This window comes from Eschrichtius robustus, chromosome 3 (genome assembly GCF_028021215.1).
Source record: "Eschrichtius robustus isolate mEscRob2 chromosome 3, mEscRob2.pri, whole genome shotgun sequence".
NCBI classification, from domain to species: Eukaryota; Metazoa; Chordata; class Mammalia; order Artiodactyla; family Eschrichtiidae; genus Eschrichtius; species Eschrichtius robustus.
Window position 1 is genome coordinate 188962512 of NC_090826.1, and position 27235 is coordinate 188989746.

General features: G+C 48.3%; 1 protein-coding gene across 11 annotated transcripts in view; it reads left to right on the forward strand.

Moving 5' to 3' along the window:
* PPP1R12B (protein phosphatase 1 regulatory subunit 12B) overlaps positions 1-27235 on the forward strand; it is a 195630-nt gene that overhangs the window by 59310 nt on the left and 109085 nt on the right. For 6 of the 11 annotated variants that reach the window (XM_068541907.1, XM_068541908.1, XM_068541909.1 and 3 more), the window contains exons 4-13: positions 1557-1716; positions 2886-3030; positions 4406-4480; positions 6212-6291; positions 6960-7153; positions 11785-11897; positions 14836-15036; positions 16019-16101; positions 17086-17211; positions 22947-23129. In XM_068541907.1, coding sequence (XP_068398008.1) covers positions 1557-1716; positions 2886-3030; positions 4406-4480; positions 6212-6291; positions 6960-7153; positions 11785-11897; positions 14836-15036; positions 16019-16101; positions 17086-17211; positions 22947-23129 — 1360 coding nt within the window. Of the gene's footprint in view, positions 1-1556; positions 1717-2885; positions 3031-4405; positions 4481-6211; positions 6292-6959; positions 7158-11784; positions 11898-12807; positions 13083-14198; positions 14801-14835; positions 15037-16018; positions 16102-17085; positions 17212-17723; positions 17765-19589; positions 19678-22946; positions 23130-27235 lie in introns of those variants that run through there. The other 5 variants (XM_068541914.1, XM_068541913.1, XM_068541916.1 and 2 more) reach the window with 5 other exon arrangements.

The following is a 27235-nucleotide window of genomic DNA, read 5'->3' on the forward strand; positions in this document are numbered from 1 at the left end:
GAAACAACCTGAGTGTCAGTGTATGCATGAATGGATGAAGAAGACGCGGTATGTGTATATATATCTATTTATACTGTAGCTAGTAGAATAGTATTCAGCCACGAGAAAGAAGGAAGTTGTGCCATATACGATGACATGCATGGACCTTGAGGGCATCATGCTAAGTGCAATAAGTCAGACAGAGAAAGACAGATACTGTATGATATTGCTGGTATGTGGAACCTAAAAATGCAGAACTCGTAGAAACAGAGAGCAGAATGGTGGTTTGCAAGGGCTGGGGAGTGGGGGAGATGTTGGTCAAAGGGCACAAACTTCCAGTTATAAGATGAACAAGTTCTGGGGATCTAATGTACAGCAGGTGACCATAGTTAACAATACTGTATTATATACTGGAAAGTTGCTAAGAGATCTTAAATGTTCTCACCACAAAAAAGAAATGGTAATTATGTGAGGTGATGGAGGTATTTAATAACTGCTGTGGTAATCATGCAATGTATAGGTGTTGTACACCTTTAACTTATACAAAGTTATATGTCAATTAAATCTCAATAAAGCTGTAAAAAAAAAAAGAAGAAATAAAATAAATCAGTTACCTCTTCCCCCCATCCATCTCCTCAAATCAGACAGGTAATCCTCAGGTAGTTCCCAGGGTCTCGTTCAAGAATTGAGAGGGAGGGGAGCAGACCATGCACAGGTAAAGCCTACCAATGAGTGTGAGACTCCTTGGGCGGGTGTGTTTGTCCTAGGAACAGGTCATTGTCTTACGCAACAGGGAATACCCCACCCCAGCTCCTTTTCACTGACACGGAGGTTGGAGAGTTGTTGGCTAAAGGGAGGCACCCTGGGATTTCGTCCATAATGTTTTAAAGGGAAACAAAATCCACATTCCCTTGGAAGTTTCACTGTGCATCACCTACTCCTCGGCTCTAGGGCATATAGCTTCAGTCAGTGTATTTCCCTACACAGGGAGATGAACTTCAGAGGTAGTTAATTTTTTAAAGTATATTATACCTGAAACTAAGATTTTTGATACCAATCCTAAGGAGTAGTGAGTGGAAAAGAGGAGCAGACGGGGACCTAGGATATCAGCGTTCTGGTGACAGCTCTGATGTGTCCTGTGGCCTTGAGTGAGGCACCTGACCTTTGTATGTTTATTTCCTCATCTGTTAAGTGGGGATAGCAGTATCTATTATATTTACCTCAAAGGATTGTGGGGAAACTAAAATGGTATAACATGTAAAAGGACTTTGAAATGTGTACTTTGTACAAATGCTATAATATAAGATTATATCCCCTTTGGTTTTATGTTCTTAAAATTGAAAACACTGTTAAGTGTGGTCCCTTAGTGGATCTGCCATCAAGTACTATTTAACCTGGTGATTTTACCCTGATAAAACTACTGATAAGTCGGTAAATGTCATGGCTCTTCTAAATGAAGATAAATCTGAAGACTACCCCACTTGATGACTAAACTGCCATTAGTGGTTGTATTTAGGATGTGTCTTGAATCTAAGGGACCTTTGGTGATGCTGGCCGTCTGGATCTGGTCTCTGCAGGGGTCGATCTCGAACAGTCGAGGAAGGCAGAGGAACAGCAGATGCTGCAGGACGCCCGCCAGTGGCTCAACAGCGGGAAGATACAGGATGTGAGGCAGGCGCGCTCAGGGGCCACTGCCCTCCACGTGGCTGCCGCCAAGGGCTACTCTGAGGTCCTCAGGTAACGTCCACGCACATGGTCCGGGCTGCACTGACCGGGAGAAGAGGAGTTGGTTGGACGCGGGATGGATTAGGTCATCAGCTGTGCTGCGTTTCTTTGCTGCTTCCCTCCTGGGCCACGCAGTCTCTCCTTCTGTGTTTGCTGGTACTCTTCACCTCCCTCCTCCCGCCACACCGCCCTCTAGCTTCTCCTGACGGGTCTGACGTGAGGCAGAGTTGAGCTGGACTGGCCTGAAGGGGACCTTGCGTGACCGCTTCCAGCTCCACAGTTCGTCATTAGCATCCCTGGCACCTCCTCTCCTGGTGACATGCAGTACAGAGCAGACTCGCGATCCTTTTGGTCCTCTTTGACTCGTTACATTAATGACATAGGTCTCGAGTGTGCAGCATCCAGCTGGAGCAGGATGGTCCCACGTACACGAGGAATCTGGACTCTTCTCTGCCTGTTCCCCTTTCCCTTTACATCCTTCCCCGCTTTGTGTGGCCCTGCTCCTGGGCTTGCCCGGTACCTGGGCTGCTGGCGGCACCGCATGTGTCCTTGTCGCCAGATGCTCTCACTGCCTCGTGTTCCACCCGGTACGAGCTTCCTGGTCTGCGTGGTGAGTGTCGGTGCACCTTTCTGCCTGGCAGCGTGTTCACGTGCTCGTTTCTTGGACGGCGTCTGGAGGCCCACAACGTAGGCCGCCTGCGTCCGCCCGGTGCCGCCAGGGCCTCAGGAGTCACGCTGTCCTCCACGCACAGAGCTGGGCTGTAGCCTTAGCGTTAGCGAGCGGCCCCCCGCACGTACTCCCGTGGAGTCGGAGGTGCGAGCGTGGTGTCCGGGGAAGACCAGCCAGAGAGCTGGTGAGGGAGTGAGAGAATCAGGTGCCCGAAAGCCCCTGCCTGCGCTGCAAAGCTGACAGCACCCCCCCGACGGAGCTGAGCTAGGCGCTGGCCGGCCTCAGGTGCCTGCGTGGTATGACGCGGGTGTGCCAGGGAGCGCCGCGGCCTCTGGGACAGGGTGGTTGCAACTTATCCGTGGCGGCTCTCAGGCAGCAGCTGGCGCCGACTGTGCCGTAGAGGCCGGGGGGCGGCGCAGGGCAGGGCCTGAAGCGCCAGCTGGGTGGCCGCTGGTGTGGCCCGGAGCTCTGCCACCGAGCACGTAATGGCTGGTTTGGGGTTTCTCCTCAGACTTCTGACTCAGGCTGGCTATGAGCTCAATGTCCAGGACCGCGACGGCTGGACCCCGCTCCATGCCGCCGCACACTGGGGGGTGAAGGAGGCGTGCTCCATCCTGGCAGAAGCCCTCTGTGACATGGACGTCAGGAGCAAACTGGTTAGTGAGCGCCACCCTCTCACGGGGCTCGGGAACAAAAGGCTTCGGGTCCCTGCTAAGTGCCCAGGCTTGCTGGCCAGGCTTGGGCATCCCTGGTGGTCCCTGCTAAGTGCCCGGGCTTGCTGGCCAGGCTTGGGCATCCCTGGTGGTCCCTGCTAAGTGCCCAGGCTTGCTGGCCAGGCTTGGGCATCCCTGGTGGTCCCTGCTAAGTGCCCGGGCTTGCTGGCCAGGCTTGGGCATCCCTGGTGGTCCCTGCTAAGTGCCCGGGCTTGCTGGCCAGGCTTGGGCATCCCTGGTGGTCCCTGCTAAGTGCCCGGGCTTGCTGGCCAGGCTTGGGCATCCCTGGTGGTCCCTGCTAAGTGCCCGGGCTTGCTGGCCAGGCTTGGGCATCCCTGGTGGTCCCTGCTAAGTGCCCAGGCTTGCTGGCCAGGCTTGGGCATCCCTGGTGGCTGTAGTTCTGCTTCCCGCCCCGTTATCCACGCAGACATGTTGGCTTTGTGAAATAAAGCTCCACTGAGCCGGTCTGCTGATTCTGTTTATGCTGAAGCCCCTAAAACAAACAAACGGGGGAAAAAAAAGATATTTTTCCCCTTAGCAGAAATGAGCAGTGGGGAAGCCCAAGGCCACTATCTGTGGTGAACTATGAAATATTTTGGTTTTACTTTTAATTCAAAGACTTAATAGCTGAGCCCTAGTCACATCCAGTTGTTAAAAAAACGTTATAATGATGAGATCCTGCAGTTTGGCTGAAAGTAGTCTTATTCAGCCTCACTTCAAGCAATATAGAAGTCCTGCAGCTTCTATCCCTACATCTACTGACTTTCTAGGAATCCAGAGACATGGCTTTTTACTTAGTAGATGTTCTTATCTACCTCCCATCTCTCCTGACCCGGGGTTCATTCTCACATTATGGGTTAGGGTCCTTAACTGTGCTGTTTCCTGAGGTAACCCTTCTCTCACTTAAAGGGAGATGATTCCTGTGACTTAGTCTTTAGTGCATGCCCTGGACCTCCTTCTGAGGCTTCTAAGAGCCCTTTGTTGAATTTATCATAGCAATTAAGAGCATTTTAGAATAGGTACAAGTAGAGATTTCAATTGATCATTTGCCAAGAGGCAATAAACGTTAGAAATAATGTGGTGATTTCCTCCATACAGCTTTACAAAATATAAAGCCCTGTATTTTAGGGTTTGCTGTTTCTTGTTGTGCTTCCTCTGTGATAGATGAAGGTATTACCACGGTGTCGAGTAGACTAGTCAGTGAAGCAGCTGTCACTGGAGTCAGAGGCATACAGTGGACATCCCCTAGTTCTCTGATAAAGTCCCGTGATCGCTGCGTCTGCTTCCGATTGGTCATGGCGCCCCTTTTCTCTGCCAGGGCCAGACACCATTTGATGTGGCTGACGAGGGCCTCGTGGAGCACCTGGAGATGCTGCAGAAGAAGCAGAGCGTGGTGAGTCTGGGGGGACAGTCCTCACCACAGGCCACACCAGCTGTAGTTTGTCCGCTGAGAGTGGAGTTGGATGTCCCTGCATTCCAGCAATGGCAGTGGTTCCCTCCAGGAATATCCACAGTCTGTTAGAAGAAAATATCCCAGAAACTGTTGTTGCTAAAGTTCGCTTGTTATCTCCTCATTATCTTAGAGCCTTCAAGCAGCTGAAAGGCAAGCATCATGACAACGACGCCTCTAGTTACCCTTGAGCTCTAGGAAATGAGTGTGGTGTGTTCAAGTCAGAAGTTTTTGCAAATAGGGGTAGAGGACCCCTCATAACTTTTCCTTATTGACTGAAGGGACTTCTTTGTTGACAGAACATCGATTACAGGGAGGAATATATTTCTTAAAAAGCAAACAAACCCACAAAAACTAAAACATTTGGCATTGGACAGTGCTTGGTCAGTGATTCATATTTATTCCATTCATCAAATATCCAAAATTCAGTCCTTTTCTCCCTCTTCTAGATCTTTGATGGTTTCGTTGTCTGTGCCCCTCTGCTTAGTGCAGCACAGGAGGACCATGTAATAAGCATGGTACCCACGTCCAGACTGCAGGGTGGAAAACCCTGCCAATACTCGGGTGAACAGGGAGTGAGTCACACTCTGCCTGAAAGAGGGAGGAGTAATTAGGTGAGGAGGATAAAGTCAATCACATTAGGGGCTTGAGAATCTCCTGTTTAAGCAGAGTAGGACAGAAAAAAAATCACACTAGCTTTCCTTGTGTTTTCCTTTGCATGGGTTGTGGCTCAGGGCACATGAGCTCAAGGTCAGGAGAATGTGAGAAGCTGAGAGCAGTTCTGAGTGAAAGACCCGTGTGGTTCAGTGACGGGACAGATCAGCTGTCCTGCCCGCCCCTGTGCTCAGCACCGTCTGGAGTGGGAAGTGGAGATGCTCATTTCTTCAGGGCTGGCTGGGAAAGCTGCAGACCCAGAGCGCAGGCGCAGCTTGCGGTTCAGTTGTCTCCTCTGATGAGCAGCTGGAATCTGTTTCTGAGCAGCAGCAGCCTTCCTAATGTAAGATTATAATTTGCATGGTTAGGTGTTCGTTTGTTTCTCAAATTTTTTATTCTGAAATAATTTTTAAGCTTACAAAGACATTGTGGAAATAGTAGAGAGTTCTCGTGTATCCTTTACCCAGCGTGGTTCGGTCTTTGAACATGAGTAATATCCTCACTAAATAACATTTCTATGCTACTGGGAATGGTGCCTGCCTTTGCCCCCTGCATAACTTTGGGGTCCAGGGATTTAAGTACATTTTTTCTAGAGCATGTGTCTAAGCACCGGACAGTTTTTTCCAAGGGCTTATTTCCCATTTGGCACCTGCTTCTTCTTTAGAACCGTTGCCAACTTAATTCAGTATATGGATCATAAAGAGTTCTTTCAGAGGTACTTCTGGCGTTTTATCCTTTACACCTAGGTTTTTTGGGACGATTGGGTTTGGATATTTGATGGGGCAGTTTTCACTGAAGCTCTTAACGCTGTGGATTTCCTCTTCTCGTTGAATGAGGATCTTTCTCTGTCATTATCTTCCAAGGAGACACAGCACACAGCTGATGTGTTTCCCTTCTCCCCAGTTCTCTCCTCCCCTTTGGTGTTGGTCCAGTAACAGGGCCATTTTAGTTTTTCTCATGGCTGCTGATTTTTTACCAATAGTCAACGTCTTCCCTTTTTTCTGTTTTCTCAATTTCCAGCTTCGAAGTGAAAAAGAGACACGGAATAAGCTCATTGAGTCAGACCTGAACAGCAAGTTGCACGGCAGACTCTTTAAGAAGTAAGATATTTGGGTTTGAGAAATGTGATGAGCCCTGCTGAGTGTGACACGTTTCGCTTGAGAATTTATACAGTGAAGAGACCCCGTGTTTGTAGCCAAATGATCTTTAAACACGTGGGAATGTTTAAGGGGCAAGGAGGTGAGTGGCATTGACTTGTGGGGGGACACTGAGAGTGGGTGGACGTGTTTTAAATTTGTGAATTAACGGAGACTGTGTGCATTGCTTTTTTCCCAGCTTAAGGGTTCTTAGTCCCAACTGCTTCCCTAACTAGAAGGTCTGAGCTCAGGGGCCATGTCTGTTTTGCTTACACCATACTGTTGCCTAGCATGGTCCTGGCGTGTGAGAAACACTCAGTAAACATTTGTGAAATGATTTTTAAAAAATACTTACCTGCTCACTCATCATGAAGATGCATAGCCCTCCTTGTTCCTGTGTGTTAAACAGGCTGGCTCTTCTTCCATCACACTCTCAAATCACATACTAACCCTTAGTCAGCAGAAAACCCAGGATTCAGAAGAATCGGATGTAAAGGAGGATTTGAATATATTTCTGTTACTGCCTCCACACAGAGCTTCATAGACTTGTCCTTCTCATACCAGATCCCCAGTGAGCGTAGGGAATGGTGTGTCCTTTCTGAATTACGCTCAAATTGTCATCTTTAATTTAGCAAAGAGAAGATGCTCTATGAGGAGGAGACACCGAAGCCCCAAGAAACGGAGGATGAAAACAAAGAATCCAGCAGCTCCAGCTCAGACGAGGACGAAGGTGCAGATGAGGCTTCTGAGTCAGAAACCGAGAAGGAGGCGGGTGATGCCGAGACCCTCTGTCCCCAGAGCACGGCGGGTCGCTGCTTGTCACAAGGCAGGTGATGCCAGGGCCCTCAGGTGGAACCGATTCCCTAAACAGAACCTCCAAGTCTTTTTCTTTTTCCTTCCCATTATGTGAAGCTGCTTCAGTTCCTGATTTGGGGACTGAAGAAGGAACAAAATCATATTTACCTTTGTGACTCTTATTGATGATACACATCATATGGAGCTTTTTAAGTTTGTTATGTGGCGAGACAGGAACCCCAGCGGTGAGAGTTGGGTGCTGAGCACGGTCGGAGTGCCAGGCTATACATTAGCCTGGGGTTTTGATACACAGTGAGGCAAACACTTAGAAAAGAGACATGGGGGTTTTGCTGAGTAGAGGTTCATCTGCCACAGAGTAGTTCTCATGGATAATTGGGAGCTCGTGATAAACTAAGATTTCACCGTGCCCATGTCCTGCAGTCACCGGCATGTTATTTCTCCAGACTGGTGTCCGCGAGAAGATGCAGTGTTTTCCGTGAGAGGACCGAGTTAGAGGGAAGAGTCCACATTCAGTTTATATCAATAGTAAAGTCTGTGTTTCCCTCTGAACTCTGCCCTAGCCAGCTGCCCATCACGAAGATGTTCAGCCCTTTCTGTTTCCTGGGCCCCAGCTCCCGTAAAGTGGGTCTGCCTTTACTGACAGGGTTTCTCTCAGTTGCAAGAGAGCACTGCCTTTGTCCATGTCTCCGTCTCTCAGAGGAAGTTAGAGACCCTTGCTTCTGTAGAACAGACGGGCCCCAGCTAGGTTTGTAGTGTAGGAGACGACCTTTTGTTCACTGAGTCTTGAATTGCTATTCTTAAGCAGGCACAGCTTGCTCTGGAAATGCCAGTGTAGTATCTGTCAAAATCTATACATGTTCATCTTTTTAATATTTGTATTGTTTACTGGGTGCTTACACGTCTTAGGCTTCCAGCATTGTCTGGAATGAGCATCTAGACTTGCTCTGTGCCGGGTCACTGTGTTAGCTACCAAGGCGTTGGCGGAACGGGAGGGCACCGCCGGGGCTGCTGGAATTACCCACGATGTGTCCCCAGGCCTCAGGTCTCTTGTTCCCTGCAGCCCAGCTCCACGTTGCTATTGGGGTGAAACACCCCGCACCCCTTGATGATGCTGCACTCCTGTTCAGGAACCTTCCATGACCACCTTCCTGACTCTGCCTGCAGAGTAAGTCCCAAGCCCTGTGGCCCGGCCTTCAAGACCTCTCATAGTCTAGCTCCAGCTGACCTTTCCAGTGTTGTCTGTAAGTGCGGGTGTGTGCTATCCAAGCTGGATCGCCGGGGTTGCCAGACGAGCCTGAGTGCTCTACCCCTGAACAGTTATTCATGCTGTAGAATTTGTTCCTGGCCATCAGATGTTTATTGCATGATTTCTGGCAGAAGCTGTAGGGTCTGCCAGATTGAAGAGTCCTTCTTTAGGTTTCTCCTGTACGGGAACCTGCAGAGGAGGGACCCCCTCCCTGTGCGCTCACCCCCTGTGTGGACCCCAGCACTGCTCATTCCTCTCGGTTGCAGCGTCCTTGGGCTGGGAATTCCAAGTGTGTCACTCCCAGGTCTCAGCACCGCACCTGGCACGTGACAGGCAGCCACATCCACTGAACGTTTTGCTGAATGTATCTCGGGGACGTAGGGGGCTAGGAAGGCGTGCACATGAGTAAAGCCCATGTCACGTGAGAGAGGTAAACGCAGCCAATGGTGTTCACTAGTATGAAAGACTGCGTTGAGTTTGGGGGTTCATCGTGACACTTTAGGGTGGAGATCAAGGAGGCGGAATAGAAGGACACAGAGCTCACCTCCTCCCACGAATACATCAAAAATACATCTACACATGGGACAGTTCTCACAGAACATGGTAACACTTCACATTTATGTAGTGCTTATTTATTTATTTATTTGGTTGCGCCATGTCTTAGTTGTGGTGGGCGGGCTCCTTAGTTGCGGCACACGGGCTCCTTAGTTGTGGCATGTGAACTCTTAGTTGCAGCATGCGGGATCTAGTTCCCTGACCGGGGATTGAACCTGGACCCCCGCATTGGGAGTGCAGAGTCTTATCCACTGTGCCACCAGGGTAGTCCCTATATACGGCTTTTTAATTTGCGACACAAGTGACACATTTTTCTTTAATCCTTACACCCCCACTCCGAGGTGATGTATTATTGCCTCCACCTTTTAGAACGGGGAAGTGACACCGCAAGTGAGGTGACTTAGGTCTCACACCTGTGGGTGGTGTGCCCGAGCCCCCGACTTTGACCTGGACTCCTCGGAGTAGCAGGGGCAGAAAGCTAACGCTGGGGGCAAGGGCGAGATTTCCCCAGGGGAGGGGTTGTCACAGAAGAGCTACATACTGGGCCTGGGAGGTGAGATGGAGCCGGTGGAGGAGGGGTGGTCCCAGAGGATGTGTGTGTCTGCGTCAGGAAGGCCGGGCAGGAGTGAGGAGGAGACCGGAGGCGCCAGCGGGTCAGTCTCAGAAGCTGGCGACTGCAGTGAGCTTCCCTGCGCACTTCTGTCTGTGGACATTTTACTCCTGACTAGAGCCCGGCTCAAAGGAGCGTCCTTTGTGAAGCCCTGTCGTCACGGCTACAAGGTTTTCTCACCTCTTCTGACTCCTGTAGCTGTGGTCGGAGCCTTTGTGTTGCTTGGACTACTTAGCGTTAGCGTTACCTCGGTTCTCCTCTCGTCTGCTCTGCTCTCCCCCCACCAGCGAGCTGCGGGAGCACTGGGACACACCGTGTGTCCTGCTGACCTCCGCGTCCTTCCTGGTGCCCGACGCCGGGCCGTGTGCAGGGCAGGTGCTCAGCACACCCCGGCGGGGGCGTGGGGGGGCGGGTGGTGCCTGAACCTCCAGGTGCCGCCTGGCACCCGTGCGCACACTGAGCAGGCCCTTGTTGAGTGCATTCTCCTCTTTTTAAACCTCCACAGGTGCAGCCTCATAAAATGACAGTTTCCATGTGTGTTACATACAAACGTAGTTGTAAGGAATGTTAATTATATTTTGAGGTAAATGTAAGCAGTTTGATTTGGATTTCTGTTTTTCCCTTTCTTTTACTTATATGACGTATTACTTATCTACTGCTGCATAACAAGCCATCCCAAAACTTAGTGGCAGGTAACACAACTCTTTGTACGCACCCAGTGTTACAGGTTGGTAATTTGGGAAGGGCTCTGCCGGGGCGGCTTCTCTGTTGTCCGTGTGGCAGTGCCGGCACACTCACGAGTGTGATGAGTTGGTGCACGGCTGAGGGGTGGCCTTCTCCCTTCCTGGTGGGCTTGCCGGGACATTTGGGGCAAGTGGGCCGCTTGTCTCTTGCCATCAGGCAGGCCAGCCCCTGCTCCACATGGCAGCTGAATTCCAGCCTTCATCAGAGAGGGCGAGCTCCGCGCACACGCACTCTCCAGGCCTCTGCTTGTGTCCCGTTTGCTAATGTCCCAGGGGCCACAGAAAGTCACAGGGCCAAGCCCGGAGTCAGTATGAGGGGTACCGCACAGGGTGTGGACTCACCAGGAGTCAGCCTGTGACAGTGTCAGTGAGGTTTGGCAGTGAGGTCCATTTCCTGGGGGTAGAGATGTTCAGATTGTATTCAAAGACTGCTTGAGTATTCACAATAGCCACAAAGACAGTGATGTTAATAATAATAAACTGTTTTCTAGGGACTTAATATTGAGTTATGCTATTTAAAAACATTTTATCTCTAATCTGTACAGCAACTCACAAGACAAGAATTTGAGTCCCTGATTTATCAGTGAGAAAATAGAAGTTCAAATATGCTAAGTAACTTGCCCAGTGTCCCACATCTAGGATGTGGCTTAAAACTGTCCCGTAGTTCATGAGGGGGTTACCCTGGGGCTGTGTTTCTGGAGTCCAGGGACCAGAGGCCCAGCAGCCACTGGACGCAGGCAGACGGGTTTTCTGTCAGCGCCCCGTGAGGGACCCCTCCCGCTTATGTCACCACAGTGTCCTACACGACCCTCCTTCTGGCTTTATTTCCTGTTGTGACCCCAAGAGCCCTTGTTACTTGGTGGCTGCCTTTCCTGACCAGCGGACGCGGGTGTTGTGATTTCCCGGCCCTTCACCGTCCCTCCCGCCCTTCCCCCTGCTGCTGTGTGCCCTCCAGCTTCCTCCACAGCGTCTTCCCTACGTTCCCTCCCTCAGGGGATCTGCCTCTTCTCTGAACCCCCGGAGCGCTTGCTGATTTAAATCAACCAGTTCAGCACCGGACGTCTTTGACCTTGTGTTGTTACCATGGTTATTTTGCATCTTATGTCTCTTCTTTTTGTAACTGCCTAGAAAGCAAGGTCTATCTTATACCTTCTCTGGCTTTTCCTGCCCAACCCCCCAAACAGTAGATTCTTACCATGTACTTACTGATGAATTTTATATGTGACATATAGTGTGGAGAAGGTTGTCAGCTATACATGTGGGAATTAGAATTGGCGCCTGTCAAGACAGGAATTCCACTTGAGTCTGTTTTCTTATAAGAGACAGTGGTTGCCAGAGGTTTCATAGTAGTTTGAATCCAAGCATTACATGGCCCTAGTGATCTGTTTTGATAATGGGTAAACCCTTTCTGTTAGCTGAAAAGTACACATACACACAGATAAGGTTTTCATCCTTGTACTTGTTGCTTCTCTTGTCTTAAATAACAGATAAAAAGCTGGGAGCCATCATCAACCATTCCGACTCTGGAAGCAAGAGTAGTGCCGCAGAGCCGACACCAGCACCGGCGCAGAGCACCTCCTCCACCTCTTCAGCCAGGAGAGTGAGTATTTTGGAATTAATTTGGATATTTCCCACTATTGCAGTAACATACGGTTAGAAAGGCCTTAAAGGTACATTCATGCTTTTTTTTTTTTTTTTTTAAATTGAGTATAGTTGATTTATGATGTTGTGTTAGTTTCAGGTGTACAGCAAAGTGATTCGGTTATACATACATATATATCTTTTTCTTTTCAGATTTTTTTTCCTTTATAGGTTATTACAAAATACTTAGTAGAGTTCCCTGTGCTATACAGTAGGTCCATGTTGTTTATCTATTTTGTATATAGCAGTGTGTATATGTTAATCCCAAACTCCTAATTTATCCCTCCCCCCTTCCCCTTTGGTAACCATAAGTTTGTTTTCTATGTCTGTGAGTCTATTTCTGTTTTGTAAATAAGCTCATTTGTATCCTTTTTTTTAGATTCCACATATGAGTGATATCATATGATATTTATCTTTCTCTGTCTGACTTAACTTCACTTAGTATGATAATCTCTAGGTCCATCCATGTTGCTGCAAATGGCATGATTACACTCTTTTTTATGGCTGAGTAATACTCTATTGTATATATGTACCACATCTTTATATTCCTGCCTTAGTCAGCTCAGCTGCCATAACAAAATACCACAAACAGGGTGGCTTTAAATAGAAATTTATGTCTCACAGTCTGCAGGCTGGAAGTCCAAGATCAAGGTGCTGGCAGGTTCAGTTCATGGTGAGGGCTCTCTTCCTGGCTCTCAGACAACCACCTGGTCTCCGAGTACAATCACACTGGGGGTTAGGGCTTCAGTATATGGATTTGGAGGAGTGGACACAATGTTTGTGTCCATGACTTTGCCCACAGTATATTTAAAAAAAACTGTAGGGCTTCCCTGGTGGTGCAGTGGTTGAGAATCTGCCTGCCAATGCAGGGGACACGGGTTCGAGCCCTGGTCTGGGAAGATCCCACATGCCGCGGAGCAACTAGGCCCATGAGCCACAACTACTGAGACTGCGCATCTGGAGCCTGTGCTCCGCAACAAGAGAGTCCGCGATAGTGAGAGGCCCGCGCACTGCGATGAAGAGTGGCCCCCGCTTGGCGCAACTAGAGAAAGCCCTCCCACAGAAACGAAGACCCAATACAGCCAAAAATTAAAAAAAAAAAATTAATAAAAAAAGTAAAACTATAAAGCCATCACCAAACAAACTTGGCTACAGTGTGTTTAGATGACACAGGCCCTAGTAACCTGGGACCAAGGAAATGTTGTCAGTTGCCTATTTTCTTCGTATCTGAAGTTGAGGTGAGCGTATGTGAAGCTCAGATTGGGCTGGGAAGATAGCCAGCATCCAGCCCTGATTGTTCTGATGACTGCTCTTCTTTTTTTACTTCTCGTGTTACATTTTACTTTCCTGAGTTAAGTCTTTACAGTCGATGATGAGTAGAGAGCAGAGGTGGAAAGCACTTGTTGAAATACGCGAGTGCCCCCTGCCGCCTCCCCAGGCCGCTCAGAAGCTGCGGGCTCCTTGCCGGCGATGACGCCGTCCCACAGCGTGTGGGCTTGATGTTGGGGAGAATTGGCCCGAGCTCTTTGCAGTGCAGCTCTTGGAAAGCTCTGTGCTTCTGCACATGTTAACTTACTGATCTTCTTAGAGCCTCGTGAACGTGCAGGTGGGATTCTGGTGTCCTTGTGGAAACGAGGAAGCAGAGGCTCAGCTGCGCGTTGGTTTCTGGGAGCGTCCAGCCTCTTAGTCCTGCACACTCCCCCTGCTTCTGCGCGTGACTAAATCGCCTGCTTTTTTAAGAGGAAAAGTACTAAATTAAAAAAGATACAAACGCACACCCATACTTATTCCACTTTGCTAAAAGAATGCTGGGAAAGACATTTTTTCCCCTCAGAACCAGGGTGGCTTACAAAGAGCCGACAGGATTGATTCTCTGAAGCTGGAAGGAGTACGTAAATATATCCATTCAGATGATCGGGTAAAAGAGAAAAAATCTAAGCATGGTTTTACATTTCTATTGCGTTTTCACTATGCCAGGCGGTAGAGGTGGCCTGGTTCTGGAGAAAGACCGACGCTTCTAGCAGAGCCCCACACGGCCCAGGAAGAGGCCTACGGCTGATGGTCTGTAGACCAGATGTGCCCCAGCCTGGTCTTCAGGCTGACACTAGTCTGTGGTGTTTTCTGTGGTTTATAGCAAGATGAGATGGTTAAGGACAATGTAAGCTTTCCATGAAGCTTTCTTTTCTAATGTTAAAATTACTTCTCTCTTTTTTTTTTAAATGAAATGATGGTACCGGAAATTGTAATCCATTTCTGAAAGCTGTTCTCCTGGCAAAATTTAAAAACTGGCAACTCTGTGACTTGTACCATTTTTTTTCCTTTTTTAATTTTGTTGCTCGCTGAAATCTGAAATGCTTAGAACTGCTGCCCTCGATCAGATAAACCATTGTCTTGAAATAAGCAGTCAGAATTTGAGTGGAGCGGCCTTTAGCATCTGTGTGCGTGTTACCTTCCCACCAGCTTACCACAGTCCCATCACAGGACCTTGAAACACAGCGACACCTGGCCCGCCCTGTGTTTTCCAGTGTCCACGTGGTATAAGAGGGGTAAGCTCTTTGCCAGGGTTACAGATGGGCATGTTGAGGCCTGAAGAGGCGAGGTGTCCTGTCCCCAGGCACACAGCGGACAGGAGAGGGCGTGTCACCAGGCCTGGATCAGCACTCAGCCCGCTGTTGTATTCCTCAGAGCAGCTCTGTCGGGTGGGAGCCTCTTAGGCTGTCTCTGGCCCAGGAGAAAGGGAGCCCTGCCAGGGCCTGGCGGCTGCCAGGTGGGACAGGGCCGCGGCGCCTGGCCTGCCGCGTGCTTCTCCCTGCTCCGCCCCACATCGCCCCACGGAGCTCAGCTGGGGGTGGAAAGAACCATCAGGACCTTTCTTTCCTTGGCTTCGTCCCTCGTAGTTCTCCGGCCTTTTCAACAAGCCGGAAGAGCCCAGAGATGAGTCTCCGTCTTCGTGGAGGCTGAGCCTCAGGAAGACCGGCAGCCAGAACGTGCTGAGCGAGGCGGCCAGGTCCAGGGAGGCCCTGCGGGACCGGGGCGCGTCCATCCACCACTCGGCCTCCAGCCCCCGCATCTCCGCTGTGCTGGACGACAGAGAAAAGGTGCAGTTTCCTTCCGTGACGGTTCAACCTCGGGAACAAAGGAAAACATTTTTTAGTCCCTAATTTGATTCTGGAAGTACAGAGTCTTTAAAAGGAGACAGGCATGTTGATTAATCATGTAGCTGTTTGCTTGCTATTATTTGCTTGGCCAAGAAAGAAAGAAACCCCTTTTCCTTTTGGCATATACCCTCTGTTCCTTCTTCCTTACCCTCCTTACCTAGGGCAGAAAAGTGAGTCAGAAGCATGAAGATTTGGATACGGCCTAAAAGGTTCCTCTGAACCAATGACAGTAATTTATTCTTTTTATGTTTAGAAGCAGAGTTCCTTGGTTGGGCTTTCAATCCTAATGAGGCTCAGGCAGAGTAGCACTTAGAAAAAAAAATTTTAGTGTCTCATTTTTTCATTAATTGATGTATGATCCGGCTACCTTCTCATCTACTGTTCATCCAGAAGGAGCACGTTTCTGTGTCTTCACTCTGGTTCCAGAGTTCACAGGGCTCGCTTGGTGCACCTCTCTGGGGCTGGGTCTCCTGTGGTTAACCACAGACCCCTCGCTCGGTCCTGGGTTTCCGGAGACACTCGGGCCCGAGGTGTGTTGGCTGGATTAGCTCTGGGGCCCATTTGTACCTGAGGCTGCATTTCGAGGAAAAGAACTTCAGAGTGCAGGTGCTGTCTGTGGCTTTTCGAAAGCTCCCCTGTCTCTGTAGGGCTGCTGCTTGGTGTAATTTGTGCTGCTCTTTCCTGTTTCATGGTCCTGGCTTTTCCCATGAGAATTATTTCCCTACATATTGGTTTTTAATGGAGGAGAGTTGGGAATGAGCCTTTGAATGCTGACCTTTTTTAATACCACTCAAACTGGAATTGGCATTGAATCTGGAAATAAGATTATATAGGTATATTAAGTTCTGCTTTTTTACCCAAAATGTTTTACACTGTGTCAGTACTGTGCCTTCCCTGTGCGTTCCTTGTTTTGATTTTACAGGAGAGAGAAAACAGAAGCTATCTCAGTTCACTGGGGCCTCGGAGGCTCAGCAGCGCCGGCGACCTGGAGGAGAAGGAGAACAGGTACTCCGCACACGGGGGCCCTGCGGCCGCCCTCCCGCTCAGGACCCCTAGCCCTCAACCCGCGCTTTGCCGCTGCTTCGCCCTCCGGGTCGACCCTCCCGTGTGGGCTCGCTTTAGTCCACGGCTGGCTCTGTGCCTGTGGGGTCTGTGTCCACTGGAGTCTCAGGCGCTCCTCGTGCCCAGGACAGGGCCTGTCCCCTGGTGAACACTAAAAATGTGGTTATTTAATTGAATTGATCAACTGCTAATTTGTAAGTAAAGTCTTCCTCATCAGTTAAAATGGATATGGGAATGTTGAGGTGTCGCTGCGTCTCAGAGCAGAGCCTGGGCTAGAGCCTTGCTTCTCAGGGTGCGGTCCTCCACCCAGCAGCACTGGGGCCACTGGAAGCCCGTTAGAAATGCGGAGTCTCAGTCCCACCCAGACCGGCTGAAGTAGATGGGCACTTGCACAAATCCCCTCGGTGGCTGAAAGGCACGTGAAAGCTTGGGAAGGACTGCCCTGGGGGACCTCCCCGGGTTGCCAGCTGTGGTTAGGAAGAGGTGCCAGGGCCACTCCTGGGCGTCGCTCCGTGTAGGAAGCCGAGGAGGCGCCTTCACTTGCGGCGCACGTTCTCTCTGCCTCCCCCGCCCCTCCTCTGCGTGTTCTGAGCGACCCACACCGGGCTGACCTGCCAGGCTTTCTAACTGAGGAACAACGTGGCCTCTCCTTACGAAAGGGCTCTAGAGCCTCACCATGAGGACTTGGTACCTACTGAGATGGGTTGGCTTTGAAGTTGCTAAAAGGAAGCAGACAGGAAGCCTTAACCAGTCCCCCGTCTGTGCGGGGAGACAGGTGTATGAACACCTATATCTTGAAAAGGGTCCCGTTGCTGTCTCTGCAGCCACATGCGCTCCGCCTGCCCGGCCCCCCCCTCCCAGTTTATGCCGTGCCCTGGACAGAGGGCAGGGCCAGTGTTTTGTTTTGTGTCCGTCCTGCATCCACAGAGAGTCGGCTGCTCACCTGGTGCGGAGCGGCCCCCCTGCCCGCCAGCTGTGGAGGGACGCAGCGGAGGGGAGCGAATCTCTGCAGACGGCCGCTCCTTCCACCTACGTGACAACCTACCTGAAGAGGTACCAGGCTCCAGGGCTGGGCGGTGGTTTCCTTCACTCTGGCCATGGGCAGATGGGCAGTAACTTGCATGCCTGTTTACACTCAGTTAGCACCACGAAAACGAATCAAGAATGAATTGCTTTTACATTTCTTGGGAGTAACATCTTAAATAATTTTAAATCAAAGTTAATTTCTTTCCCTAACTGAATCAGAGTAAGCTAATTCCAAGTTCTCCCCACAGACGGATCTGAATATATACTCCATCCTTTCAGTCCTGTAAAATCTTCAACCCGATATGACTACGAGTAGACTCTGAGCAGGGCTGAATTTAAATCTCACCCTTGCCCGTTAGCCAGCTCTCCTTCCTCATCTCAAGTCATGCTTTGGGGGGAGGCAGGGAGGGACCTGTAGGGTGTAGCGGGGGCAGGATGGGGACAGATGTTAATTGCATTAAAAAAAATTTCATATTGAAGCCTGTTTATTTAGGGACTTGAGTTGTTTTTTTTTTTTTTATGACTTTAATGGCCCTCAGATCCATCAAGATATGAAACTCGCAAGTTTGGTGCAGAGAAGGTACCTGGGTTTCCTTCCCCTTTTCTCATCTGTATACCCCTTTCTGCAGTTATCTTCTTTGCCATGTACCAGCCAGCAAGCAAAGCACCTTTGCCAGAGCCATTAAGCTATAAGACACACTTAATTAATATTTCCATTTGAACTTTGCTGCTGATGTGGAGGAATCTGATTCTCATTGCTTCCTCTGAATTCTTTCTTCACTTGTACTCTCTTAACCAAACCCCTCCAACTGCCTTGTCATGCCACAGCCTTCATCAGTAGGTTTTTAGGTGATTCTTGGCTACCCTAGACACAGGCTTTGGCCACAGACTGTGTGTTTGGGATCAAAACCTATTTTCGCTTGATAGGAATAATCTCGTCAACCAGTTAATGTCGGAATGTGGGGACTGTGCCATAAATCAAACAGCCACTGTCACCTTTTAATGCCCTTCAGTTCTGCAGATACGTCCTGTAAGAGAGGGCTCAACTTTGAAAGTGAGCAAGTACAATTCATTGATGTCACTGAAGCTTTGTCCTGCAGCCTCAGTGTTTCTGGCTTTAATGAGGCTGTTGCCTGTTTGTCTTTGAGGGTGAGGCCTTAGTCTGAATAGATAACTTATTACTCCTTATAGCTGGATCCAAGACCAAGAAAACTTCTCTAAGAAAAGAATGTTCTAGAACTTAGGAAAGATGAAGGTGCCATCTTCATCTTCATCTTTAATGTTCAAGCCTGGTGTTATTTTGTGGTAGGGTTGGTGGCTTTCTGGATCCAAGTCATCAGCAGATGGATGGAGTGGGTAGTATTTGGTTTCATAGATGTCGTTTGGCATAATCATGGTGAACAGAGGAGAGGGGACACTTCTCTTTAGGGTGGGAAGCATGCTTAATTATGTGAGCATGTTTGAGAAAATATCTACAGCTTGCTCTATACCTTGGACTTCCAAAGCTTTTCTTCTGTAATCCTAAAGCACTTTTTTATTTTACAAATCTTATTTTATGATCTTTCACAAGGAAAGAATCATATACAATCACTGTTTCAGACAGAAAGTGTGAATAGACATTTGTCACTCTTGGACTATGCCAAACCTCAGAAACTTTCCATTTTCAGTTTCCTTCTTATTTTTTAGGCAGAAATTCCTTTTATAACAGCCCAGTAAAATGCATCTTTTGTCGAAGAACTCTTCCTGGCTTTTTTGGGTCACCCCTGCCTCAAGTGTTTCATTACTATTATAGTCAAGAAGTTTTTAAAAAAATTCTAATCCAAATAATTTTTTGCCGTAGTTGAGATGGTTCCTACCTGTCTTCAGCTGAGACAGGGGAAAGCTGTCCTCTGTTGCCTGTACAGTATTACTTGCCAGACCTAAACCTTTAAATCCTCCCAAGGCGTTTTGGCCTCTGTCCTCTTCTCTACTCTTTAATCCTGAGTCTCTGCTCCAAACCCTCTGCAGATTCTCGGGCTCACTTTAGCTTTGGCAGTGTTGCTTCTGTCTCAGGGAAGCAGCTGGGGTTGCATGACTTTGTCGGGGGTGTTGGAGTTCCTCTTTCTGGTACAAAGCCTCTGTCTCCCGTCTTTCCCCTCTCCCAGCCCCACTCCACGCGTGCACTCCGCTCCCTCCTGTTGCTCTTCATCTCTCCTCCTCCCCGCGCCTTCCCTCTGTGGGGTGATGGACGGAGGCCTGCTTGCTGCCGGGGCCCAGCTCGAGCCGGGCTGGGCCCCTCCACTTCCCAGCTGTCGTGCCCTCTCTCCATCCACCTTCCTTTAAGCGCGTAGTCTGGGTGGGGCGGTGGTGCTGGGCGGTCGGCGACCAGCGTGTCCTGAAGGAAGTGACCGTGTGCTGTTTTGCAGTGCGTCCTGTGGTGGACGTAGTGGCCCCTCAAGTCCCTACCTCTCAGCCAATCGCAACCCACCTCCTGCCGCCTCACTCATTACCATTGGTTCCTCCAGCTCTGGGGCGGCAGGTGGCAGCCCGCCGCCTGCGCCCCGCGCCACTCAGTGCAGACACTGCTGCATCTGTGCACCACGCAGGTAAGGCTGCTGGGAGCCGCTGGAGTCACGTCTGCAGGCTACAGCCAGGAGACTCCAGACTCCTGGAGCGTGTCCCCGAGTCAGTGAGGACGCTTTTGCCCTGACCTGTGTCGGCCAGGCCGCAGCTGCTCGTCAGGCAACCGTAGGGCGTGCTTAGGCCTTGCCTCCCAGTAGCTCTCCCAGCTGGGTTACGGCGTAAGGGCCTTGCTATCGTGCTAAATCGCGTGTTACAAACAGCCCACATGTCATTTATACTGATTTCCCAGGAAGTATCAGGAGGGATCTCTTCTGTTTACTCTATTTGGAAGATGGCATTCAACCCAAATCGAAAGGAACGCTAATTCTTGTCCCAAAAGCCTCCTACAGCCCCCTTCTGAGAGTTTCCAGCAGTGAGTGTTTTGCGGCACCCGCTGTGGGAAGCAGGAGATGTGTGTTTGTCTCCACTCTGTTGCCGGCTGATATCTTCTTGGTTTCTAGCTCATCCAACGGGCGGCACGGGCAGAGTGTCGTGTGAACCTGGAGCAGAACTTCAGCTGTGCTTGTAACTATGGCGTGAATGTGGTCAGAGACCTTTTCCTTTGGGTGCAGCATAGGGGCTCCTCCACTGGGTCTTGTTTCTACAGCTGACACAAAGAAAATGAAAAATGTCTTCGAGGCCAGTGTTGCAGCAAGGACACGACTGGTGGTGGTGTCTGACTGGTGCCAGACTGGTCGCTGGGTTTCTTTTCCTGACAGAAGTGGTGCTCATTTGTTTGGCCAGGTGGGGTGGCTTACGATGGACCACTTCTAATAATACTGTATGATTATTTATACATTTACTAGGCCCCATAACAATCCGTTTGCACAGGCATGGTAAACGTTATCCCCACAGATGGAGACACTGAAGCACGGAGGGGCTACTGATTAATTCAGAACGAGGCCTGGGGAAGAATGGTAATGGCCACCCTTTGTTGAACCCCAGCGTGTGCCAGGCATGGGGCTCGTACCGTACAGAATTACATCAGGACTTGCTTTACTCACACATAACAGCGTATCCAAATAATACTGACTAGGTTTATTTTAAAGGTTTATTTTTTTTCTCTCAGTTAAGACAGTCCAGAAATAGGCAGGGCTGGCACGTAGCTCCAGAGCCACCAAAGGGTCTGTGTTCCTTCTGTCTTTCTGCTTCACAGTGTTTAGATCGTGGCTTCCATTTCCATGGGTTGCCTAATGGTCCAAAATAGCTGCTAGAGTTCTAGCCATCATGGCTGTGTTCTAGGCAGGGAGGAGGAGGAAAGGGGGAAGTATGCGAAGAGGGAATGCCTCTGAACTGAGAATTTCCCCAAACGCACTGATCTTCTGCTCGTGTCTCCCTGGCCACCTCTAGCAGCCAGGGAGGCTTTGAAAAGTGTAGATTTTTAGCTAGGCACATTGATGCCCTGAATAGTAGGGTCCTGTTAGTAAGGAGGGAAAGGAACATGAACATGGGTGAGGCAGCTGGCTGCGTTACATATAGTCCTAAAGAGCCCTCCAGTGTATGGAACTTATCCTCATTTTATGGGTGAGGAAGCTGAGACCAAAAATGTAATGATCTGCCCGAGGTCACTCGACCAGGAAGGAACAGCCAAGGCAGGATTGGAGCCTAGATTTGTGCGTTTTGGGGCTCTTTTCTTTTTCACTATTTTCTTTCCACTGAGTTTATCTTTTATTGTGGGCACTATACTGAGTGTTCCACAGACATTATTTGATTTAATCATCACAAGATCCCTGCACTTCAAGGCAGCATTATCCCCATTTTACAGGGGAGAGATTGGAGAGGTTACACTCAGCCCCAGGTGGTTCCAGAGCCTCTGACCCCTGCTCTGGAGCTTTTTCTGTTCTGATCGTAACAACCTACTTGTAAAATTATGGATTTCAAAATAATAGTAAGAATCCTATTCTGTAATTTGACAAATAAAATCCTTGGCATTTCTCCAGCATAAGACATTGCAGAGACCGAAGCATGTTATTAAGCTAAAAAGAATTCCATGTAAGGTTTCGATAAGTGTAATTATTTTATAGCTTTGTTCCTGGCTGATTTCATTAGTGCTTCCTATAGGCTCATACATCTTGTAAGTCTGAGGAATTATTTGCCTTCATTTTTTAAATTAAAAAATAAATGTAAAATTTCACCTTTTTTCTGAGCTATTAATTGCTTCTGGAGAAGTGGCTTGTATTTTTTAGATGCCACTTCAAAACTGTTCTCATTTTATACTGGCATCTAGGTACCATATTTAGGTTTTTATGATCGGATTAATTCTTTCAAGCTTATTATAATAATGTGATTATTTGAAAATGAGCTTATAGCTACTTATAAGCATTCTGGTAATTGTAAGTAGGTGAAAAAAACAGATTTTTAGCATTCATTATTTTCATTTCTTTTCCCATCTCTGTGAGTATCAATTTTGGATCTCTGTTACCCCAGCAACAAGCTGTGACATCACAAATGATAGCTTTTTGGGTGGAAAGCCAATGGTTGATCTCAACTCTTTGTTAAGAAACAAAGGTCTTGTTTTCATGTAAATGAATGTAATTGTACAGCTTGCTGTTGGAAAATCTGTAGTTAAGGTTGCATGTAGAATCCTGTTAGTTTTGGTTTCAGTCTCTCCTGTCTGCAGTTATGAATGCGGACAATCAGGCATTTGGTTCCGTGGAAAGAGAGCAGTTGCTAAGCTAGGTGAGGTTGCAGAGTGTCTGTCGAGTGTGTCTGGGTGATCCAGGAAGACGGCCGTCCGCTGTGAGGCCACCGCAGGCACTCACTGCCCGGGACTGAAGGGCAGTGACGTGATCGTAAGTGACTTCGGTGTCTGTTGTGTGTGTGTGTGGAGACCAGATGGTGCTCAGGACTCATTCAGAGCTCTCTCGCATGTGTCACTATCTTGCCTTGTGCCATAGCTAATCAAAAAAAAATTTTTTTCTAATCTCAAGTAAAAAATATTTTCCGTAAAACATAACTGCTTGGGCAGAAGATATCAGACGGAAAGCGTAATCACTGTTCTAAGATTTAAGAGCTCAGAATTAAGAAGGCAGACCAACCACAGACAAATTCCGAGCGAGAAGATTCTCTGGGTAAACCCACCTCGAAGCTCTGTCTCTGCCACTGCGTTGTCGTGTGCGTGCCTGACCGCTCTCTTTCTGCTTGTGTCCTTTTGATTTCAGGCCTCCTCACAAATCCCAGGCTGACTCCACAGCGGAGAGAACAGTAGACAGTGTGTCTTGCGGCACCCCGCTCTGTGTGATCACGAATCGTGCCCCACCTAGCACTGCCAATGGGGTCACAGCTGCCGCTCTGCTCTCCACTCCTGGGACAGACTCCTCTGTGGAAGCCAGGGAGAGGAGGAGGTGGGTCACGACTGATGTCACTTGTGGGGCTCTGCTCTGAGGGAGTAGGTAGAGGGGTGGGCGGGAAGTGTTTTCCCCAATCGCACACACTTCTGTGAAAACGGGTCTTCATGTTACAGCTTGGGTTTTCTATTTTGCCTCTGGGAGATTTTTGGTGGAGATCTTAATTCTTTCTGATTATTTAACATAGGTACTTCTTCTGTTATGGATCTAGGCATTTCTTCTTTCTGTTTGTCTTAAGAGAGAGATCACTGTCAGGCACTGTTTCCCCCTTTTGTGATGGAGCACCTGAGCAGAGAGAAGCATCTTTGGTTTTGCTCTGGGTGGTCCACGATGACTTCTGGCAGCAAAGAAAAGCAGTGGTATGATAAAAGGCTCAGAGAAACAGAGCTAGGATGTACAGTTTTGATTAATTTGAGAAGAATACCAGAAAAGGAAGTGGATGGCACCTGATGATACTGTAGAGGGACGGTGGCCAACTGTTCTGCAGGCTCCTTGGAGGGATGGTGGGAGCAGCCGTGAGCTGACCTCAGAGAGATCTAAGGCAGAAGCTAAGAGAACCTTCTGAGCGTCAGGATTAAGAGACCATGGAAGGTGTGACCAAGGAGAACAGGCCATTTTCTTCCACTAGAAGAAGTGGTAAAAATAGAATGCATTCCATTTGGGAGTTTCAGATCTACATAAAGACTGAAGCCATAATTATCCCTTTTTTAAGACTAGAAAAAGAGGTCAAATCTTACCAAAATTTAGATTTCACTTTGACTTCATTTTATTTTGAATATCCAAAGGAAGGAGGTGTTATATTTCTGAGTGTGTCTATATGTGTAACAAGTCAGAGTGTCTTTTCATCTACAAGGTACAATGAGTTAAACTTTTTAGACGTTCGTTTATTATAAAGATAGCTCTAAGACATGCATTTTGAGAAGAAATAGAAGGAAGATGTTAAGTTGAAAAATAGTGTTTTTCTTCCTTTCCTCCCTTTCTTTTTTCATTTCTTTATGTAAAACTTGAAGAAATTCCATTTTCTGGGCTAACAGATTGCAGAGCTAACAGTCGTCATCTTTTAATAGGCTTCCAGCCAGGAAAGTTTTAATAAATCAATCTTTAATATTTAATGTCTATGTATTTCATAGCTCAGACGTTACTTAGATACTGTTAGTTTCGTCTAGAAACTAAATGCAAAAGCAGTCTTTCATTAGCTGGGGAAAAAACTCTCTTTAAAAACTCCTTCTGAGCTGAGACAAGTGAAATGAGTTAAATTCATCATTAAGATCATGGTCCCTGGAAGGATGCGTAAACCAGGTTCTTTATCAAACTGCATTATTAAATATTTAGTTGCATGAACCATTATTTAGAGAAATCTGGAGAAACGATTACCGTCTTCTGGGAATTTTATAACCTGTGTGATCAATAACCTGCTACAGATTGTGATTTTTGTTTTAGAAGTTCTATTCAAGCCACAAATATTTATTGAGTACCAGCCGTGTGCCACATGTTTTATAGAACTAGGATGTATTTCCTCAAGGAGCAGCAAATGTAAGAATAAAAGAATTAGGTCAAGATATTAATGACTTGTAATATGAATGTGGTATATCAAGATGAGTGCATTTTAGGGATGGCACAAAATAGGTATAGATATTTGTTAGATAAATAATTATTAGATAATAAAATAAATAAATAGCTGGCACAAGATAAATAGCTGGGAGAGTATTCGATAAAGAGCTGTTGGACTCAGTCACTCGATCTGTAGCAGCGTTTATTCCTCCCAGAGTTTGCTGAGCACCTGCTGCTGCCAAGCACCGTGACAAGCGCAGACCGAACAGCCGTGAGCTGACGAGTATGGTCTGAGCCCCTGCGAGGTGTATACGCTAGGGAAGAGGAACGACGGTAATTACACTTGTGATAGATGCTGTGCCTGGTGCCTTACAGAAGATCTGCCTACCGTAGACTCGCCTTCTCTGGGGGGATCAGAGAAAGTCACTCTCAGGGTGTGATGCCCGAGTGAGAACTGCAGGGCAAATAACAGCCAGGGGAGGGGGAGGGGCGGGTGTTCCAGGCAGAGCAGGCAGCCACCGCAGAGACACCAAGCGGAGGACGGTGCTCGATCCTTCGGAGAAGCTGGAAGGAGACGTGGCAGCTGGAGTGCAGAGAGTGAGGGACAGAGCCGTCTACGGTGAGGCCCGCGGCGCAGGCAGGGCTCCGTGATGCAGTCTCACCCCCAGCGAGGAGGTTGTGGGTTTATGTGCCGAGAACCATGGTGAGCCACCGGAAGAGTTTTTTGAACCGCTTTGCAGAGATGTGCTTCACACAGCGTGTAATTCACCAGTTCAACGCAGCCGTCACCACAGTCAACTTTAGAGCATTTTCATCACCTTAAAAAGAAATCCCGTACCCTTTAGCTGTCACCACCCCGTCTGCCCATTCCCCAGAGGCCTAAGCAACCACTCATCTACTTTCTGTTTCTGTCAAGTTGCCTGCTCTGGAGATTTCATCTAAATGGAATCAGAATGTGGTCTTCTGTGACTGGCTCCTTTCCCTTAGCGGCATGTTTTCAAGATTCATCTGTGTTGTAGCGTGCATCAGTACTTTATTCTTCTCATGGCCGGATACTGTTTCGTTACGTGGATATACTGCATTTTGTTTGCCATTCATAGGTTGGGGACATTTGGATTGTTTCCACCTTTCAGCTATTTGAAGAATGTTATTATAAACATTCATGTACAAGTTTTTGTGTGAACATATATTTTCATTTCTCTTGGGTGTGTACCTGGGAGTAGAATTTCTGGGTCATCTGTCAGTAGAAGATTTTAGACAAAAAAAAGTTGATGTGACTTACATTTTTAAAAATTCTGCCTTTTAAACTCTGGTTGCAGTATTGCATACAAAGTGGACAGGGGAAGAATGGACAGGAATGGATGTGAGATGACCAGTTAGGAGACCACTGCAGAGGAGCGAGCGTGAAGAAGAGCAGTAGCTGGCACTGAGGTAGTCGTTGGAAGAGATGGAAAAGAGTGAATGTGCTCAACGTTTATTTAGGGGGTGCTTCCAGCAGCATGGCAGGCAGGCCCACAAGGGCCCTGTTCCTATTATAAACAGACGAAAGGGTGGCTCAGTTCAGAAGAATGAAAAGGAACTCTCAGGACAAAAATGAAGAGGCCCCAAAAGCCAGAATGGTCTGAGTGGACCAGGGTGGTATGAGACCTAGAGTCTGGAGGCTCCGGTTTAGTGCCGTGTGTGGATGTAAGACACGTGGCTGTAGACCTGACTAGGCTTGGATCCATCACCAAGAACCTGTGTAGAGCTGGAATTCTCAAAGGGCTGCCCAGTTCTTTGCCCACGGTCCAAAGATGTGTCAAGAGTCTGGGCAGGTTTTTTTCTTAAGGATATATATAGGGACTTCCCTGGTGGCACGGTGGTTAAGAATCCGCCTGCCAATGCAGGGGACATGGGTTTGAGCCCTGGTCCAGGAAGATCCCACATGCCGCGGAGCAGCTGAGCCGGTGCACCACAACTACTGAGCCTGAGCTCTAGAGCCCGAGAGCCACAGCTTCTGAACCTGCACGCCACAGCTGCTGAAGCCCACGTGCCTAGAGCCCGTGCTCTGCAACAAGAGAAGCCACGGCAATGAGAAGCCTGCGCGCCGCAACGAAGAGTAGCCCCCGCTCGCCGCAACTAGAGAAAGCCCGCGTGCAGCAACAAAGACCGAATGCAACCCAAAAATCAATCAATCAATCCACTTCTCACCTAAAAAAAAAAAAAGACTTTATATATTTTTTAAAGAATATGTTTATATATTCTTTCTGAGATTCTTCTCCATTATAGGTTATTACAAGATACTGAATATAGTTTCCTGTGTTATACAGTAGTCTTTGTTGTCAGAAAAATCTTTTATGGGATATTTTTACTACTCATATAGTTTGGAAAGCCCAAGCCAAGAATTTAACATAGGAAGTAGGTCTGTACTCTTAAAATTTTGGGGCCATCATGGCACAAACAAATTCAAAACTACCTTGAAGATAAACACATCTTCAACCTGGGGTCCAAGGGATTTCTGTACAACAGTCCCCACCAGAGACAAACTCACACAGAACACTGTGAACACTGGA